Source organism: Cyrtonyx montezumae, unplaced genomic scaffold (assembly GCF_038088225.1).
Source record: "Cyrtonyx montezumae isolate F1298 unplaced genomic scaffold, pur_monq_1.0 scaffold_12, whole genome shotgun sequence".
Lineage (NCBI taxonomy): Eukaryota > Metazoa > Chordata > Aves > Galliformes > Odontophoridae > Cyrtonyx > Cyrtonyx montezumae.
Genome location: NW_027071848.1, coordinates 20,885,172 through 20,905,897, shown reverse-complemented (window position 1 = coordinate 20,905,897; position 20,726 = coordinate 20,885,172). Strand labels below are relative to the sequence as shown.

Sequence of the window (20,726 nt, the reverse complement as noted above, 5' to 3'; positions counted from 1 at the left end):
GCAGTTTGACACATCCTCCCAACTTGGTGTCATCTGCAAACTTACTGAGGGTACACTCAATTCCCTCGTCTAGATCATCAATAAAGATATTAAACAAGATGGGCCCCAATACCGACCCTTGGGGGATACCACTCGTAACAGGACGCCAGCTGGACTTAACTCCATTAACCACTACCCTCTGGGCACGGCCCTCCAGCCAGTTCTCCACCCAGAGAAGAGTGAACCTGCCCACACCACAGGCCGCCAGTTTCCTTAGGAGAATACTGTGGGAGACCGTGTCAAAGGCCTTGCTGAAGTCCAGGTAGACTACATCAACAGCCTTTCCCTCATCTACCTGTCTGGTCACCCAGTCATAGAAGGAGATGAGGTTGGACAAGCACAACCTGCCCTTTGTGAACCCATGCTGGCTGGGTCTGATCCCATGGCTGCCATGGACATGCTGTGTGATCTCCCTCAAGATCATCTGCTCCATGACTTTCCATGATACCGAGGTCAGGCTGACAGGCCTGTAGTTCCCCGGGTCTTCCTTACGGCCTTTCTTGTAGATGGGAGTCACATCGGCAAGCCTCCAATCTTGTGGGACCTCTCCAGATAACCAGGAATTCTGATAGATGGCAGAAAGTGGCTCGGCAATCACCTCTGCTAGCTCCCTCAGCACCCTTGGGTGGATCCCATCTGGTCCCATGGACTTGTGGCAGTTCAGATGGAGGAGAAGATCTCTGACCGTCTCTGCTTGGATCACAGGGGGTGCATTATGCGCCCCGTCCCGGACTTCCAGGTCAGGGCAAGTACTCTGTGGATAACTGCTCTGTCTATTAAAGACAAATGTGAAAAAGGCATTGAGAACCTCAGTCTTTTCCTTATCCTCTGTGGTTACATTCCCTGCCTCATCAAGTAAAGGAGAGAAATTCTCCTTAGTTCTTCTCTTGCTGTTAATATATTTGTAAAAGGATTTCCTGTTCTCCTTTACAGCAGTAGCCAGTCTAAGTTCAAGCTGGGCTTTTGCATTTCTAACTTTCTGTCTGCAAATCTTGGCAAGTTCTCTGTAGTCACCCCAAGTAGCCTGTCCAATCTTCCAGAGGACATAGACTCTTCTTTTCTCTCGGAGTCTCAACAAAAGTTCCCGGTTCATCCACACTGGTCTTTTTCTCCTCCGGCTCGACTTACGGGACTCCGGGACAGCCTGCTCCTGTGCCTTTAAGATTTCCATCTTGAGGAGCATCCAGGCTTCCTGGACCCCTTTACCCCAAATGTCTAATGCAAAACAGCTTTGACATTTTAGGTAAGTTTTATCACTGTCTTCTCACATTCTCCTTCTCAAAATGTTCCTCCCATGCGTAGCTGAGGTGCACAGTCAGACTTCACATTTCATAGCGGAAGGCTTAAGGAAGAAATATATCCTGAGAGAAAACTGGTCTTTCTAAGGAGATACCAACTGCAGAAACTCATGCTGTGAGTTTTGGGAGGGATGAATTAAAAAATATGGGGCATAATTTGAAGTTCTGCAGGGAAGGCAAGGCAAGGGAAAGGAAGGAAAACAGAATGGGCTGAGAGAGGAGGAGAGAGGTAAAGAGGGTAGAGGAGGAGAAGGAAGGGAAGAGGTAAAATATGAGCCATCAAGAAAAATTCCTTGAAGGGAAAATGTGCTAAATTCTCACTTCCTAATCTCGTGTGGTTGCTCTTCTAGCCAGATTGTGTTCTATCAACTACTTACCCAGAAGTTTTTGTGGCACGTGAACTGTCTCTTTCATTTGTAATGCTGCACCTACCAAGAGTCCCAGAATCATAAGAAGAAGACAACTAATAAATCACAGAATTGTAGGGGTTTGAAGGGATTTCTAGAGATCAAGTCCAACCCCCTGCCAAAGCAGCTCCCTAGCCCAGATTGCACAGGTAGGCGTCCAGGCGGGTCTGGAACGTCTCCAGAGAAGGAGACTCCACCACCTCTCTGTGCAGCTGTGCCATTGCTCCGTCACCGCACTGGGAAGAAGTTCCCACCACATTTTTGCAGAACTTCCTATGCTTCAGTTTGTGGCCATTTCCCCTTGTCCTATCACCACACACTGCAGAGAAGAGTCCAGCTTCATCCCTTTGCCTCCTGCTCCCTATTTTTAGACATGTCTCAGATCCCCTCTGAGTCTTCTTTTCTCAAGGCTAAACTGCTCCAGGCCTCCCAGCCCTTCCTCTTAAGGGAGGTTTTCCCTGCCCTTTATCATCTCTGTGGCCCTCTGCTGGACTCTTTCAAGGAAGTCCTTGTCTTTTTTGTACCAGGGAGCCCAGAAAATTAAATAAATAAGCGAAAAGCTCTTAAACAGGCTAAATAAGCTGAAGTCAAAGATATACAGTTGAAGAATTTTTTATTAAATGTCTGAAAACAAACAAAACCAAAACAAAACAAAAACCAGTAAACCAACCTCTCTCACTCTTCTCAAAACACAGTAAGTGATAAAAGACACACTTCATTCTTATGAAGTCTGGAGTGCTGTCACTGAAATAAAAAATTCTTCTTGATCTGAAGATGTGGAAATTAGATTTGTCTTCACACAATTCCTTGTGATTCTCCAGAACTTAACATAGAAATGTTTCCATTCTAAAGAATGCCTAAACTAGTGAGTGCTGTAGGATTACTGGTGGGGCTGGGATAAGTTAGAAGTTTACTGAGTTCAAATGGAGAACTACATGTGAATATGTGAACATACTGCCAAATCTTTTAATTTTTTTACTATTTTCTCTTCAACAGCTCTGTTCTGTAGATGAGGCCTGACAGTTGAAAGTCCTTCTGCGTTTTGTGACCTATGAATTACAAGGATATCTGTCACTTCTTTAGCAGCTTTGCTGCTTCTGCACTTTTTTTCAGGAGCAGGAAAGGAAGAACAGCAGAATAGTCAACGCATAACAGTTAATGGCTGTTCTGTGATGGCTTCCAGAGCTGAATGTAAACTAAAACAAATGCTTCTGGATACCCGACAGTCACATTTGATGTATAAAATAATAGGCTGAAAACACCTATTTGCAATATTTTATGTTTTGTTGAGGCATAAAAGAATAAAATTGTCACAAGAATTCCTTACATCTGCTCACTTTGGCTACAGGCACAAGGCTGCCAATTCATCATACACAAAAAGAAACACTGGGGCCAAATTCTCTCTTGGCATAACTCCATGGAAGTCTTGAACTTGGCCTTCTCCCTCCAAATAGTTGATTCTGAAAGATTCAGTGGAAAAAACAAACAAGATAAAAATGGAGACAGTGGTACAAGACCAATGTTTCCTCCTAATTCATTCAGGATGGCATCCTGTCCCATGTTCTGTTCCTTGTTTTTAAACAATTCAAGGAAATGAATATTTTTTGGTGCACAATCATACAAAAGACTCCACTGTAACTGAAGCAAATATCATTAAGGCCCCAATACAACAGCAAAAGAATGAAGCCCATGCTTGTTTCTGTATGCAAAAAAGAACGAATAAAACTGTTCCTGCAGCAGATGCTGGTTACATTTGTCACTGCATTTTAAAAGCTGTCCGTCTCTGCAGATTGCTGCTGCCTCCATTAAGAACACATTTGATCTCTATCTCTTAGTTTGTGAAATGCCTTGGAAGAGCATATAGACAAGCAGCCACCTGATGCAGTCCCTAATGTTTGACTGGGGAACTATTTCTAATATGAAAGTTTTTAGAAGAGCAGAAAGTGTCCTCCACTGTCTTTTAGACTTGAAGTCAGCTGTGTCTGTCAGCTACAGTACATGAAGATTTCCATCTGCAAACACAATCTGCAGAAGAGGTTCTTACAGGAAACTTTAAAGAGAACTGTGCAATCATGGCATAAGCAGTACCTCGGGGGGGGACACAAAGTCAAATGCTGTGTGGAGTACCTTAAGACTTTGGGGTTTTGTGTGGAATCAGGTCCAACACAGTAAGCAAAAGATTGTCTGTTGTGGTCAGTGCTGTCTCACCTGAATGATCACATGGCAGACAATATTGTCTTCCAAAAGAGCTTTACCAAACAAAGGCTATCCTGCATCCCTGGACAAGTATTACTCATTATAATAGATATTAGCAGTGTCTAAAGCATAGTTGAGCCCTGAGTTTAGGAGCTACTAATGGGAAAGAACAGACGTATGAAAACTCTAAAAAAAAACATTCCATGTTCAAATACTGGAATTGGGACTACAAGTGTGTATTAGAAGCTGCAGATTTCCATTCAACTCCTAGCACCAGATCTTCCTTCACAAGAGTATGCACTTCTGTATGACCTACACTGACAAAAAATGCCAACTGACTGTGTCAGCCTATTACTCAGCCAGGAGGAATGAAACCTATCCCAGGGATCCTGATTGCTTATAAGTCACTGCAACTCTTAACACGATTAATGTGTCTTTAAAACTGTAAATAGGCAGCTAACTGTGTGCAGCATTTGGCTTGTTAGGACTCATGATTGACTCATAATTCTCTTCCAGATGCAGATAGCCTCAGCTCAAGAAGAGGTGATGGGGGTAAGAAATTAAGAATTTTGACATCAGGTAATAGGATTAGTAATTAATCTAAAATCTGGGCAACAGAATTTTTGAAGGACCTATGGTTTAGGTCCAAGCAGCAGTTTAATATCTGTCTTATATTGGCATATATGGAAATTAGAAGAACTCTGACTGGGAATTTGGGCTGAAGTTGATTGGTATCATCACTAAAGTGAACTAGACTTCTATTTTTACGTTACGTAAACAAAGATCCACAATACCTGCTGGTTGGCCTCTCACAGAGGTGTTATAGCTAAGAAGTGGCCCTTTATCCTCAGCAGATGACCTGGAATATGCAAGTTAGAAGTCAAGGGACACTGTGAGGAGTAAAGGCACAGTGCATGTCATGAAGCAATGCAGGGCTGTAAGCTAGCACCATCTCTAGAGAGAGGTGGAAGCACAATGAACAGCTCCCCACATCCAGCATCATCCTCTGCCTGTACCATGCATTGCAGTGCTCTTTGCCAGTCACTGCTAAATCCTAGTACGGTAGCTTTCACTTTATGGAAGCATATAAAAAAGCATATAGAGAAGAGGACATTCTGAGAAGAAAAAAAGATCCTAAGCATGGATAATGTTGCCATGGGAGCAGGGGCTTTGGGATGACCCTTCAATGTTCTTTTCAAGTCAGTTCAGCTTTAGATTCAAATGTAAACAAACGTGCTCAAAGGTATTCTTAAAAATGAGCATTCTCAACCATCTGAGATCACTCTCAGTGGACAATATGAGGTTCTTTTGTGGTTTCGGGGGAGAGCGAATTGTCACATTCCTCGACCTCTTGTCTTGCTGTATGCTAGCTAGTTCAACACAGAGAAAAAAGTTGATTTATAGGGAATGTATGGTTTCCTCTTGCAAATAGAAATGATTCTTCCAAATTAGGAAGGAAGTAGCTCAAAGAAAAAGAAGTCTGAGGAAATTTCAATAATTTTACTGTACTATTAATGCCTGTTAATCTAGCTGCTTACGTAAGACCATATTTCCTTATTAAGTGGCAGCAATGATCACTCAGGGAGATGGCCCAGGTCATGACAAGGATTGAATAGCAGCAAGGTTGCAAGAGGCTATTTCAGATGAAGATGAGGAAGAACCAGTAGCTACTGAACTCACTGTTCTACAAATAAATGTAAGGATGCTGATGGTTGGCACTAAACTCTTGCTAATTTTCTTTTTAATTTTTCTTTTAATTTTTTTTTTTAATTAACTCCACCGTACATCTCCCTGTGCTGTTCTGAGAATGGAGCCATCGGGACTGGGTTTGTAACAGGGCTGATGGCATGTTGCTTTTCATGTTACGCGTTCATACAGAAGCACATAGCTGGTCAGCATCAAATTTGGGTCGTGATAATTGTGTCAAACAGCAGTGGGGAGAGAGTAAAATGTCCTTCAGCTTCAGGAAGTCAGCTGAGTGCAGACTTCAAGGCTTCAATCCATGGCAGGGGTTCTGTACGTGTGACAGCTTTTTGGCTGCTTGATAGGCATTTTGTTGGAGCCCTCTTAAGAGTATAGCAATTGCATGATTGAGTGCTCTGAGAAGTTCAGTGATTATACTACAGCAGGCTTTCAAGGAAACAAGCCATCAGAAGCGATTTACAGCCAACTCTCTCTTTCCTGCCAAATTTTGCCTCCGATGACATCCAGAATCCCTGAGGGCCTGGCCTTATACCACATGAGAAGATAAAGCTTTGAAAAATGGTTACTTTTAAAAAACTGTTTAATTGATAACACTACCCAGTCACCTTCCAAGCTTCCTTGACTGTCCTATATCTCTCATTCCAATTTAAAATGGATTTTGTTCTTTGGTAGTACACAGTAATTCCCAGTGGTGATTGTTACTGATAGCTTATAATGGAGCTCAGCTGTGTTGCTTCTGGATTTCTAATCAGCTCAGCAATGATAGAACTTCTGTCAGAGAATTGCACTGATCCTATTTCATATTCAAAACTAGAAAAGCAAAAAAAAACAAAACCAAACCCACAAAATACTTGAACATAACTTACCATTAAAAGTGGGATAAAAGAAAAAGAGCTGTCCAGTTTTCACCTTTGGGGCACATCTGCTAATCCTTGAAGTCAGAAGTGACTACATGAACAAGTTAAAAAAAGGCAAGTTTACACCATGACTGCTATTTTCACGGGAGAGCAAGTGTGAGTTAGAATCATAGAATGGTTTGGGTTGGAAGGGACCTTTAAGAACATGTAGTTCCAACCCCCTGCCACAGGAAGGGACACCTCTCTCTAAACCAGGTTGCTCACAGCCCCATCCAGCCTGGCCTTGAATGCTTCCAGGGAGCAGGCATCCACAGCCTCACTGGGCAACATGTTCCAGTGTCTCACCACCCTCACTGTAAAGAATTTCTTCCTAAGGTCTAGTCTAAATCTACCCTCTTCCAATTTAAAACTATTTCTCCTAATCCTGTTTCTTAGTTAGCTTAGCTTGTTTTTCGAAAGGCAAGCCAGCTGACACTTAACCACCATATACAGAATAATCACTGCAGGGTGACAAATACTTTGCAAAACCACAGCTCCTTTTGCTTATTAGTCAGTTGTTTGCATAGCTGCAAAGAACCAGTGAGATTCCCATCAAAGCAGTCTCCTTGGGGTTTGTAAATAACTCCCTGTGGAAGTCAGAAGCAGTGTTTGGTTCTACGTTTGGATTCATATTCACCTCATTCATGTTCCTTTTTTGAAACGGTCGCAGGATTCCTGGTGACCTTTAGCAAATCACTGTCTCTAATACTCAGAGATAATTAATCCCACACCTGCACTAATTTGTGATTAAGCACGCTTGAGGATCTTGGATTAGTCCTTCATTTCCTCAAATGAAGAACAAAAGTGGGAGGCATTAATAGTCCTCTTTACCTTTTTTGTATATAGCTAGTAGATTTGTTGAGTGTAAGCCGTAAATATTACTGCAATGTAATACAGCTACAATACACTGTGGCAAAAAAGGTGATTTTTTTTTTTACCTTCCTTAAGTTGAATCTCCATGTTTAGAGAGTATGCTACCTGATTTTGTAAATGTACAGAGTGTTTTTCCTCTCTATTGGTGGTAAGTTTGAAATGTAACCAGCTCATTTTGAATTGGTAAAAAATGCCAGCTATTGATTATCACATTCATATGTATATTCAGCTGTTCAACCTGCACATCCTGTCTCCAACTTACGGTCAACATTCAGTTGAACAATGAACCTGTGGTGCTAATTTTCAATGACCATGAATAAAATAATGAACTTACATCTGCTGAAGGGAATGTGTAGAAACTTTGAAAGGATCCAAACTTATTTTCATTCTGGGCACAGTATCAATACCTCAAACCACTTAACATTAGTAAATCAGTGCAGAAATTCATTTAAAACCTGAACTGGGTGCAGTTTTTCTGCCTGTAATTTCTATAATGAGACACTAAATTGCATTTCAACATGACAGATGGGTTTCGTTTGAGACAATTATCTATAAAGGGCAGAAACAACTTCTTTTTTATTTTATTTTTCTATCTGAAAAAGGTACTAACCTATTTTAAAAGTTCTGAATGTTATGTAAAAATCTTAAAGAAGTGGGAGCTAGCTGCTTTCCTAATGTTTCCTTTCTAGCACTTTGATTCTATGCTCTCAGTCAACCTCATTCTTTCTCTCTTATTTCTTTTATGTTAAAGCTTTAGCACTTTTTGCAGCGAGAACTATCCTATGTTGAGACTGGAGGTGTTTGAAGACTATCGGTAGAGGGGCAGGAGGTAGAGGTTGAGATATTTATATCTGCCATTTTCAGCTTCCCTTTCAGTCAGCAAAAGCGAATGAGTGAATTCGGTGTAAAGCAGGTAGCTGAAAGCTTCTGAGTGTTGTGCCTGCCCTGAGTGTGCACTTAAGTGTCCAAGGAAAATGAGAAAGGGCCTGCTTCACAAATCTGGGTGACAGGGATGAGTATTTTCTAATGATCCAGCCCTGTTTTGGGTATTTCTATGCCCTCCTGCAGCCTCAGGCATTGCAGCTTTAGTAACAACCCAACTCTTTGCTTCTCCTGCTAGCTTTCCAACTGTTCTCAATGCCACCACTTTGTGGAGTTGGTCCCCACAACACTCATCAGGCTGATGAAGGGAAGAGCACATCAGAAGGAGTTGCTGCTTTGTTTGAGCCTCTCTGATGGGAAGATAGGCTTTCTTCTCTGGTTCTTCTTTCCTTTCAAAGCCAAGAAAGCAATATGAGTAAGCACAGCAGAGAAAACAGCAAATCCTTTTTCTTTTTTTCCCTCACAAGAGAAGGGAGCAGGAAGGTTCTTTTTGCAGATGCCTTCATTTCACTCTGCTAATTTCCTGGCTTGGGATGTTTTGGAGAATGTTAATTTTCTAGGGGCATGTTGCCTGCTCATTAAGCAAAAGGAATCTACAGCTTAATTGATGTAAAGATGAATATATATTGCATGTAAAATCACGTAATCAAGGCCTCCTAACTTTTTCTGCTTTATAGCCCAGTTACAAAAAGCAGAGCTTAAGATGATCTCAAGTAACCCCACAGTGTTCTTGGAAAAATTCTCATGACAGCAGTGCTCAGAAGAGGCACACCTTGCAACCCCAAACCAGGACCCTTGGCTGCAACACAGCCTTTGCCACACAGCGCTGTCCAGCTGAGCTGGGGAAGGGCTGGGCCTGTGAAGTGGGAGCTCCTGGCAGCCCCATCCCACCTCTTCTGGTGCCACCATCACCGCCAGCTATGACCTGTCTGGGAGGAACACAACCATGCCCTCATAGAGAGGGCTGGCTGAGTGCCTGATGAGGGTGGAAGGGAGAAACAGTGTTTCAGGGATTGAGAGAGCAGGCTTTTGCTTCTCCAGCCTGGGTTGAGTTCTTCAAGTACAACATGATTCCTTAACAATCTGTTTTGATGGGGGAGTAGTTTTTATTCAAAATTAAATGATGAATTGCAATTGTTTTGTATTGGAACTGCATTTCAGGGGGAAAGAGCGTCTCTGTGAGGCCGATGGATCTTGTTCAGTGCACCAATTACCAAAGCAGAGCAAAGGACCGTTTTCTGCAAGACCGTTCTGTTATTTTCCTCCATCTCTTTCCATGTGGTCCAACAAGCGATGGGTTTCTGTAAGAGGAGAGGCTCTTCCAAGAAAATAGAGCGGGAGCTCTTTTCCCACGCGCATAGATGTGGCTTGATCAGGCCATCATAGATGAGGTCAGATCAGTGAGGGCAAGCAGCCATTTCTCTCCCTCTCTTTATGCTGTCCCTACAAGTTGTGCAGCAGTGGTGTTTTGCTGCTATGCCAAGCCCACCCAAAAAGCCCTTCTCTCCTAACCAGGGATCTAAAGGTGCAGCGAGTTGGAAAGTAAAAGTCTCATGCCTAGCTACAGAAAGCTTCATGCCTAGTGCTGTGGTTTTGTGGTTTTGATGCCGGTATTCCACATCAGAGCATCATGCAGCAGTTAAGGAGTTAATGCTGTGGGAGCAGCAGAGGGGCGGAGCTCCGCACCGGATGCAGGCGGCGCTCTGCCTGGGCGCGTTCCTCTGGGCTGCCGTGGAGCTTCAGCACATGTGCTTCCCCTGCAGGTCCTCCTTAACGTAAGCTCACAGCTTTTGGTTTGGAAACTTTCTCTCTCTTGCAATTGTTCAATTTTATTAGATTTAGTAAAGTTACCGTTCCTTCTCAGATCATGCCGTTGTTTATGTCGACTCATCTCTTCCCGCTGTTTTCCCCCCTCCCCCGGAGCGCGGCTCTGCTCGTGCGGCTGCGTGGCCACCAACGCAGTTTCTTTTTCTCTCCTTCTCGGTTTCCCTTGGGTCACCCGCAATGCGGGCAATGCAGTATTTATACTCCATTGTAAATCTGGTGCTAAGTGGACTAAGGTTTTTCTTGTACCTTATAGCATGCTGGCGTCTTTTTAAGTTCCTCATGTTCAGCACCGGAGTAATGTGTGCATACAGCTACTTTAGTGTGCTGAGGGGGTTACATACCTCCTGCCTAAACACCCGGGCTAACGTGACAGATTATGCGGCATTTGGATTGGTTTCCAGTTACTCTTTTCAGGTCTTTACCTATATTCAAGATGTCAGCCTGGCAACTGTGTTATCTGTTTTTCTGAATGCACTCTCTGCAACAGTAATTTACATCATGTGGAGGAATCTTTCCTCAAAACCAGAGTGTTGAATGGCAGGGAAGGTGGAAAAAATTAGGAAAGAAATTAGAAGCGTGGGGACCCCCAGTGTTATGCAATTTTGATCTTGAGCACCTGTGGGATCCTGAGAAATTCAGTGAGTGTTTAGGTAAGGAGTCATATGACTCAGGATGATCTGAGAAGGAATGTATTGTTTGGGGTCTGGCTTGTGTTTACCGAGCTATATTTGATATTCTGGAGATAAATGGTTTCCAAACCAAGGTCCAAAGCAAAAATGAAAACCTCGAAGTTAGACTTGACCAATCACAGGAAGCACCGGTATCAGTGTCGGTTGCCCCTGTGGAAGGCCAGAAATGGACATGGACATCCTTGCGCCTAGAACGGAAAGAAGAAGAAGCAGAGAAAGAAGAGGAAGATCCAGGCGAGGGGCCCTTCTCAGCACCACCACCACCACCACCTAGAAAGGCCACTAAGAAAAGTGAGAGACATGAAGAAGACAGCGATGATGATGAAGTCACTGTTACCACTACTTGTCAGCCCCTAAAGATGACTGAAATACAAGGTTCAAGAAAGGAGTTTGTACGGCGCTCAGGTGAATCTATTGTCACCTGGTTGCTGCGGTGTTGGGACAACGGTGCCAGCAGCATGTCCCTAGATGGCAGTGAAGCCCGCCAACTGGGAAGCATTGCTCGAGACCCAGCTATCGACAGAAGAATTGGCAGATGTCTGAATGGAGTCGCTACCCTCTGGGAACGAGTACTAGTGGCTGTAAAGGAAAGATATCCTTACAAAGATGATCTGGAGCCTAAGGTGGAAAGATAGAACACCGTGGAGAAAGGCATCCAATTTTTGAGAGAAACAGCCATAGTAGAGATGCTGTATGATCCCAATTTCGTCCCTAACAATCCACACCAGGACCGTGATCCTGATAGAGTAAGGTGTACACCTGATGTATATCGTAAGCTCTCAAAAACAGCACCAGAGAGGTACGCAAGTACACTGTTAGCAATGTTCCATAGATTCGAGGGTCAAGACAGAAGACTCCCAGCTTATGAATTGACTATTACACTCCAAAACTTTGAACAACAGTTTCCACCATCACGTGCTTCCATTGCTGCTATAGTAGCAGAAGAAGTAGGTGAGATGAAGAAGACACAGAAAACTATACTGGAGGAACTGTCATTACTGATGAATAGGGATGAACCTGTGTCAGTATTGGAAACACCTGATGAAGACGAGCATGACCCAAAGAATCTGTTGAAGCAATTGATGAAACTGATGAAAGTCTCAGCCACCAAAGGCAACCGCCTCTCTGCACGAGCAAATGACAGCAGTAACATCATGTCACGTGTGGCCATGTGGAGCTTCTTACGAGAAAACGGAGAGGACATGAGGAAGTGGCATAAAAAACCCACTCTTGCACTGCGAGCACGGGTGAGAGAACTACAGCAGAGATCAGCCACCAACAAAATTGCTCCTGTCACTGCAGGTAACCAATAGAGGGGCCCTGCCCTCAGCCAGCAGAGGGAAAGGGATAATAGAGTGTATTGGACTGTGTGGATTAGATGGCCTGGCACATTAGGGCCACAAAGATATAAGGCACTGGTGGACACTGGTGCACAGTGCACTCTAATGCCCTCGAGTTATAAAGGGACAGAATTTATTCATATTTCTGGAGTAACTGGGGGTTCTCAGGAACTGTCTGTGTTGGAGGCAGAAATAAGCCTCACCGGTAAAACCTGGCAGAAGCATCCCATAGTGACTGGACAGGGGGCTCCATGCATACTCGGTATTGACTATCTCAGAAGGGGACATTTCAAGGATCCCAAGGGATACCGATGGGCTTTTGGAGTAGCTGCTGTAGATGCAGACAACATTCAGGAGCTGTCTATGTTACCTGGCCTGTCAGAAGATCCGTCTGTTGTGGGGGTACTGAAAGTGAAAGAGCAGCAGGTACCTATTGCTACAAAAACAGTCCACAGACGGCAGTACCGCACCAACAGGGATTCCTTGCTCCCCATTCATAACTTGATCCGTCAGCTAGAGAGCCAGGGAGTGATCAGCAAGACTCACTCACCTTTTAACAGCCCCATATGGCCGGTGCGTAAAGCCAGTGGAGAATGGAGGCTGACGGTAGATTACCGTGGCCTGAATGAAGTCACACCCCCACTGAGTGCTGCTGTGCCAGATACGTTGGAGCTGCAATATGAACTGGAGTCAAAAGCAGCTAAGTGGTATGCCACTATTGACATCGCTAATGCATTCTTTTCTATTCCTTTGGCCACAGAGTGCAGACCACAGTTTGCTTTCACCTGGAGGGGCGTTCAGTACACCTGGAACCATTTGCCCCAGGGGTGGAAACACAGCCCAACCATTTGCCATGGGCTGATTCAAACCACACTGGAACAGGGTGGGGCACCTGAGCACCTCCAGTACATCGATGACATTGTTGTGTGGGGAGATACAGCAGAGGAAGTTTTTAAAAAAGGAGAGCGAATAATCCAAATTCTTCTGGGTGCTGGTTTTGCTATTAAACGGAACAAAGTGAAGGGACCTGCCCAAGAAATTCAGTTCCTGGGAGTAAAATGGCAAGATGGACGTCGTCACATTCCAGGAGATGTGATTGACAAAATCACCAGTATGTCACCACCCACTAGCAAGAAAGAGACACAGTCTTTTCTGGGTGTAGTAGGTTTTTGGAGGATGCACATCCCAAACTACAGCCTCATAGTAAGCCCCCTCTATCAGGTGACCTGAAAAAAGAATAATTTTGCATGGGGTCCTGAACAGCAGCAGGCCTTTGAGCAAATTAAGCAGGAGATAGCCCGTGCTGTGGCCCTGGGGCCAGTACGGTTGGGACAGGATGTAAAAAACATCCTCTACACTGCTGCTGGAGAGAAAGGTCCCACTTGGAGTCTGTGGCAAGGAGCCTCTGGGGAGACCCGAGGCCGACCCCTTGGATTTTGGAGCAGAGCGTACAGTGGTTCAGAGGAGTGCTGAGAAGGACTCCAGCTGAGAAGGAGATTTTGGCAGCATACGAGGGGGTTCGAGCAAGAAATTTGGAACATCCCCATCAGAGGAGATACCACGTGCTAAAGAGGCCCACCATATAATGAACTACCAGAGAATGAAAAGACTTAAGCCCTCATCAATGATGGATCGTGTCGTATTGTTGGGAAGCATTGCAGATGGAAGGCTGCTGTGTGGAGCCCCACACGACGAGTTGCAGAAGGCCACCGAAGGAGAAGGAGAGTCAAGCCAAGTTGCGGAGGTAAAGGCTGTCCAGCTGGCCTTAGATGTGGCTGAACGGGAGAGGTGGCCCATGCTATATCTTTATACTGACTCTTGGATGGTGGCAAGATGCACCCACTTGGGGGTGGTTGCAGCAGTGGGGACAGGACAACTGGCAGCGGAAGGGTAAACCTATTTGGGCTGCTGAACTGTGGAAAGACATTGCTGCCCGAACAAAAAGGTTGGGTGTAAAGGTGCGTCATGTAGATGCTCATGTGCCCAAGAATCGAGCTACTGAAGAGCAGAAAAATAACCATCAGGTAGATCGAGCTGCCAAAATTGAGGTGTCTCAGATAGACTTGGACTGGCAGAACAAAGGAGAGCTATTTTTAGCTTGGTGGGCCCATGAGACCTCAGGCCATCAAGGAAGGGATGCGACCTATAAGTGGGCTAGAGACCGAGGGGTGGACTTAACTATGGATGCCGTTGCACAGGTTATCCATGACTGTGACACATGTGCCATAATTAAACAGGTCAAGAGGATGAAACCTCTCTGGCAGGAAGGGCGATGGGAAAAGTATAAATATGGGGAGGCGTGGCAGGTTGCCACGAACTCACGATGGAAAGCGTTATGTGCTCACCGTGGTGGAGGCGACCACTGGGTGGTACGCAGTACCCCATGCTACTGCCCGAAACACCATCTTAGGGCTCGAGAAACAAGTCCTATGGCGACATGGCACTCCAGAGAGAATTGAGTCCGATAATGGGACTCATTTCAAAAATTCTCTTGTGGATATCTGGGCCAAAGAACACGGCATTGAATGGATCTACCATATCCCCTACCATGCACCAGCTGCTGGTAAGATTGAGCGCTACAATGGGTTGTTAAAAACCACATTGAGAGCAATGGGTGGCGGGACATTTAAGCACTGGGAGAAGCATCTGGCAGAAGCCACCTGGCTGGTCAACACTAGGGGATCAGTCAACCGAGAGGATCCTACACAGTCCAGCTCCCTACAGACCATAGAGGGAGATAAGGTCCCTGTGGTACATGTAAGGAGCATGGTAGGAAAAGCGGTGTGGGTCCTTCCAGCCTCTGGAAAGGGCAAACCCCTCCGTGGAACCGTTTTTGCGCAGGGACCTGGGTGCACCTGGTGGGTAATGGATAAAAATGGGGACGTCCAGTGTGTCCCACAAGGGAATTTGATATTGGGGGAATGCAGTCTGTAATTACATGTATATGTATATATATATATGTATGTTTCTATGTAACTTATGTTATTACTGTTTTGGTTATGTATAGATGTGTGTTAAGCATGATGTGATGATGTGGAATAAGGGGTGGAATGTTGTGGTTTTGTGGTTTTGATGCTGGTATTCCACATCAGAGCATCATGCAGCAGTTAAGGAGTTAATGCTGTGGGAGCAGCAGAGGGGCGGAGCTCCGCACCGGATGCCAGGCGGCGCTCTGCCTGGGCGCGTTGCTCTGGGCTGCCGTGGAGGTTCAGCACGTGTGCTTCCCCTGCAGTTCCTCCTTAACGTAAGCTCACAGCTTTTGGTTTGGAAACTTTCTCTCTCTCGCAATTGTTCAATTTTATTAGATTTAGTAAAGTTACCATTCCTTCTCAGATCGTGCCATTGTTTTTGTAGACTCATCTCTTCCTGCTGTTTTCCCCCCTCCCCCTCCCGGAGTGCGGCTCTGCTCGGGCGGCTGCGTGGCCACTGACGCAGTTTCTTTTTCTCTCCTCTCTCCCTTCTTGGTTTCCCTTGGGTCACTGTCACGGATAACACCGTGACACCTAGCTACATGTGGGCTTTGGTGTGCTCTGTATATCACCAGGAGAAAGAGTGTGGCATTGGAAAATGAGGAACTCAAAATCCCAATGCTCTAAGGAATACAGCTGCCCTGTCTGTCAGAGCCATAGGGTCTTGGCAGTGAGTCCCCATTGTCCCTCTACCTCTGCATTTCTTCAAGGAGATGACACCCACAAATGGCACAGATAGGAATCACGCACCTGTTTTTCAGCCTCAGGTGGAGCTCCATTTCTTCTGGGCACCCCATGTCCTGATCAGCGTGGATAGGACATCCTTGGCCTGGGGAGCCCTGCTTTGGTCTTTGGTGGCTGACTCTGCCTAGATGCGTTCCCCTTGTGCGTCAGTGGCACTGAAGTGGAGCTGTAGTAGGAGCTCTCCGCGAGGAGGGTTATCTCAGAGCTTGAAGACCATAGGACTACTATTGGTGTTTGCTGCAGGCAAATGGCTCCACAGTGGTCTGTGGGCTTTGCTTCTGCCTTTCTGTCACTCGTCCTTTATCTGGGGCTTTCACCGCGCCGCGATCCTCTCTGCAACTTGGAGGTTGCGCTGTCTGCGCTGGAGCCATTTCCTCTGCTTTGCTTTTGGGAGAGTATGTTTGGGATTGCACCACCTGTGCTGGAGCCACATCCTTCGATTTTCTTTTGGGAGAGGATTTTGGGGTTTTCGCTGCCTGTGCTGGAGCCACGTCTTTTGCTTTGCTTCTGGTATTGTGTTTCCTCTATTTTCTTAGGCTGTACTTGGACAGAAGCCTCCAGATCCGCTTGTATCTGACTGAAAGAACACAGTGGGAGGGGTCTGCTTGAGTGGGTGATGGCTTCAGGGCTGTATCCTGCAAGGCCAAGCCGGGACCCTTGGCTGCATCTGCGCAGTATGCCCACTGGGTACTGGGTCTCTCCTGAGCCCTTGAGAGGGGCCAGCCATGTGAAAAGGGGGCTCCCAGCAGCCCCATCCCCACCCTTCCACTCTGAACAGTGACTGTCTGGGAATGGGGAATGGGCTCTTGTCCTCTCAATGGAAGAGCCTGTTCAGATCCCAAGCCTGAGCCTGCAGTCTCACCTGGATATCTTCCTGATATCACTTCTTGTCTTGGGCTTGGTCCAAGAGATTGCAAAGGGGCTTCTAAGGCCTTCTGGGGTTTCTGGGGCAGTGATTTGGGTACAAACTCCCCTTGAAACCTGTACAAAAGGAGAAGAAATTGGTGTGACCCAGGACTCCAGCTGCCCTTTCTGCTCTCTGGGATCACCTGCTCACAGGCAGATTTTCATTTTGCTTAAAGGCCATTATTCTCAAGCTTTGTCTGCGCTCCAGTACCAAGAACTGTCCTGCAAAACGTAGTCACCCTGGCCACAATGGAATGAAAATGTCACCTGAATTCCTTCATCCCTCCCTCACAGAAAGGTCTACAGTCCAGGGACACACGGAATATGTGACGTGCTAAAATCTCAGCCTCTAGAGAGCAGGTCAAGCCATCCTGAAGTTTCCTAGGCAATGTGACCTGGAACCTTAGCTGTTAGCAAGCACCAGGGGAACCTGGTATGCTGACTCAAAGAACTATTCGTGGTACTATTGGAATGGATGAGCTCTCGTTTTCTGGTCCTCTTTTCTATGAAAAATGTGTTTGCAGTAAACTTTGAAGGACAAAAGTATATTTGACATCAATGACTCATACTCAATTTGAAAGTAAACAAGAGCATAAGATAGCATAGGAGAGAAGGAATTTAGCGTGGTGGAAGGATGCCATCCACAAGAGGGGAAGATAACATTGCAGACAAACTGGTAGCAGAAAATAAGCTGTGGCTTGCTCCGCTCTTCCAACGCCTGTTGGGTGAGACTCACACACTTGGTTGTGCTGAGTTCTTCCTCAAGAAACTCAGAAAACTCTATAGGGCTATGCCACGATTTAACGTGATTGTAGTCAGCTGTGTTATTCCTGTACTTGGTCAACATTGCATGCTTTGCAGTCAATGCAAACCAGTCTGTAATCTGTGATGGTAATAAGCCATAGGATACATGAATGGAGCTGTGAGGGTTCTCCATAGGTATGGCCACATCCCTTAAGAGTCGTTGTGAGAGCCCATTCAGACACTCTCACTGAAATGAATTGGGTGGTGCGGTGTGAATCCTAACAGCAATACTTCACAGACTGACAGCGCCACATCGGACATCCCTCAGAACCTAAACTCAGCCGCCCACAGCCCCTCTGATATCTGGGGACAAGCCGGAACACAGGGGGGTTTATTTTCTGGCTGACTTTTCTGACCAAGTTTTACCTGTGTTCCCATGTCAGGACACCCACGGTCACAAGGAGCAAATGGTACTGAAGGAGAGCTGACCAGCTGCATCAAGCAACGTCTACATCCACAAACATACTCACATGGGAAAGACAATGACTCGGCCAGAGGAGGTCAGGGAGGCTACAGGTGCCACCGTGGACACCACCATGTCCAGCAGCCTGGGGACCTAGAGGGGTGGAACAGCAAGGATGTGGGATGTCCATGCTACAGCTGAGGCATTGGAGAGTACCAGAGCAGCCCAAGGCAGACGGAGCTGGCAAAACCACCAAGCAGCTGACCGTGTCCTGGCAGGCCACATGCAGGCATAGCAAGCGCCATGGGACTGCCCAAGCCATGAAGAAAGCCAAAGCTCACCTTGAAAACAACTTTTTCTAGCTTCCTTTTGCCAGTGATCTTCGCGAGTAAGTCGTAGTAGAACTTCATTTGTACTCGTGTTCCTTCGATGAGGAGCACTCCTATGTCCTTCAGGACAAAGGCAATGTTCTCTCCCTTGCTCAGGCAGTGGGAGACAAGGAATGTGGTGCCGAATATGCAGGCCTTCCCTGTCTGCCGGGTCACAGATGCGGCTGCAGCCACCTCAGAGTATTTGAGGGGCTCCACCTCCTTATGGCCTGCAAAGTCACACAGGAGTGTCAGAGTCTGTCACGCACTGGCTCTTCCACCGCTGCTTTCCAAGCTACTCATTGAAGTCAGCAGCCTGGTCGAGCCCATGCTTGGATGGGCTCCATGCAGGTGGTGGTTTGCTTTTGAGAATGGAGTTGGTAGCCCCATTTGTCCTGTCTGTGCAGCCTGAAAGGCTTTAAGCCCTCTCCTACCTGGCAGATATTCCTTGTTATGCATGAGCCTATGTGTTTCCACAAGGTTCCTGGCCAGGCAAAACGCAGGCCAGTGCAGAACTCTGGTTCGACCCTCAACCTCAATCTGCTTGGAGACAATGCTGAAGGAACCAAAAGTAGGAATTCGGACCCCCTGTGCATGGAAGAGAAAGGAAGGGCAGAAGGGTTAAGACTGGATGAAGAGTTGAAGGCTGCCCTGTGCAGGGACTACGCTTCAGGTCCTGGCATGCCCTCTGCCACTGTTCAGAAGTTCAAGCCAGGGCAGCGGGACAGCTTTGGGAAGGATCCGCCTGGTCCTCTCCTTCCCTTTGCCCTCAGCACAGCCGTCAGGGCAGGAGCAGCAGTGTGGAATCCTGGAGTCTTCCAGAGACTGGGATCAGCCCCAGCACAGTACAGCATGTAGCACAAGTCATACCATGCATGTGGGAAGCCCACTGGTACTTCATAGGCATTTTGAGGGTGAGTTTGCAGTTCTGTGTGCTGGGGAGGAAACACTGCATTCTGTGGCCCAAGGCAAGGGGGCTCCCTAGCTATCCAAGACACAAGAGTGAAGAAGGTGCTGACCCACCTTACGTAGCAGGAGCTGTTGCTGTACATAGACAGCCACTGCATCCCAGACTGCAATTCGATCTGAAGGGGAGGGGAAAAGCAGGTCACACTCTGCATCTGCCACTTCCTGGCACTCCCACTGCCTCGGGGTGTGAGGGTGGTGGTGGCTGATGGAAAGTGTAGCCATGGTCCCAGCCCCACACAGAGACAGCTCCATGCTGGTCCCCGTGCTGGCTCTCGCCCTCTCACTATGAGGACTTGGTGGCAGCTCTGCTCCTGTGGTGCCCCTGTGGACATGGGTACCTTTGGCGGTGACCTCTGGCATTCTGTAGTCACGCTCTGTCCTGGGGCCATCCTCCCAGAATTTTATCTCGGTCCGCTTCACGCAAGCAGGTTGCTCAGCATTGGCAACAGCCTTGGGAGAGCTCATCCTTTCCAGAGGCATCTGCTCTCTGCCAGGTGCTCCTTTATGATGCAGGAGCCACTGCTGTGCTCTGCCTTTAGAGCCATCCTGGTTGGCCGTGACATAGACGTTGCCATGGTGACATGCCAATGCCCATTATGACGCTAGCATCAGCAGCCTGCTGCCCACCCCGACATGGCAGGAGCCCAGCTCTGCCCCTTAGAGGTTGGCACTCCCTAGACCTGTGGATCCCTTGTGTGCCAGCAGCACCACACCAGAGGTGTTGGTGGTGGGTACCTTGGGCAGGCTGGCCTCACCATGAGTTGTTGAGCCTGCTGTCTTCTGAGGTTCTTGCCGCTCTAGCCTGAACTTCTCAGTCCTAAGCTTCTTAATTGGGTTAATCTGGAGCTTGGTGGTGGCAGCACTCCCTTAGTCCCTTGGTGCAGCAAGGGCAGGCTGGCCTTAGAGCTCGAAGAAGACCGTGGGGCAGGTCTCACAGCCTTTCACTTGGCCCAGGTCTGGTGCTTGGCCTTGGGTGCTGCGTTAGCCCCATAGAATTTGGCTGGATGCTTTTCAGGCAGAAGACACCCGTGGAACATGCATGCCCTCTTTGAGATGGCCAGCTGAAAGCCTGAAGAGGATGGCAGAGAGAACCAGCATTTCCATGGAGCTCAGCAGCAGATGTCTGTTCAGAGGGAAAGATCAAAGTGCTCGCAAATCACCAGACTGCCCTCTCTCACTGCTCATCTCAGCAGTGTGTGCTCCCTAGCTGTCTCACTTTCAGCTTTACGGTGAGGCCTTAGAACAGTCTGTCATTTATTTGTTTGATTAGCATCAATGCCACCTAATTTGTATTTCTGCTATTAGAATTATTAAATTAACTTTCCTCCTCAGGTCGTTGCCGCTGTGTTTTTTTCCTTTTTCTGTTACTATTCCTTTCCCTCTTCATTCCCTTCACCTCCTTTTCCCTTTTA

General features: G+C 46.7%; 1 protein-coding gene across 1 annotated transcript; it reads right to left on the bottom strand.

The window, feature by feature from the left end:
- Positions 1–17,977: 17,977 nt before the first annotated feature.
- LOC136044849 (coiled-coil domain-containing protein 81-like) lies at positions 17,978–19,779 on the bottom strand. Its single transcript, XM_065730379.1, has 4 exons — positions 19,369–19,779; positions 18,780–18,933; positions 18,319–18,575; positions 17,978–18,130 (listed from the first exon to the last, which is right to left on the bottom strand). Exons 1-4 carry the CDS (start codon positions 19,777–19,779, stop codon positions 18,041–18,043), a joined length of 912 nt encoding a protein of 303 aa, XP_065586451.1. The 3' UTR covers positions 17,978–18,040.
- Positions 19,780–20,726: the final 947 nt, after the last annotated feature.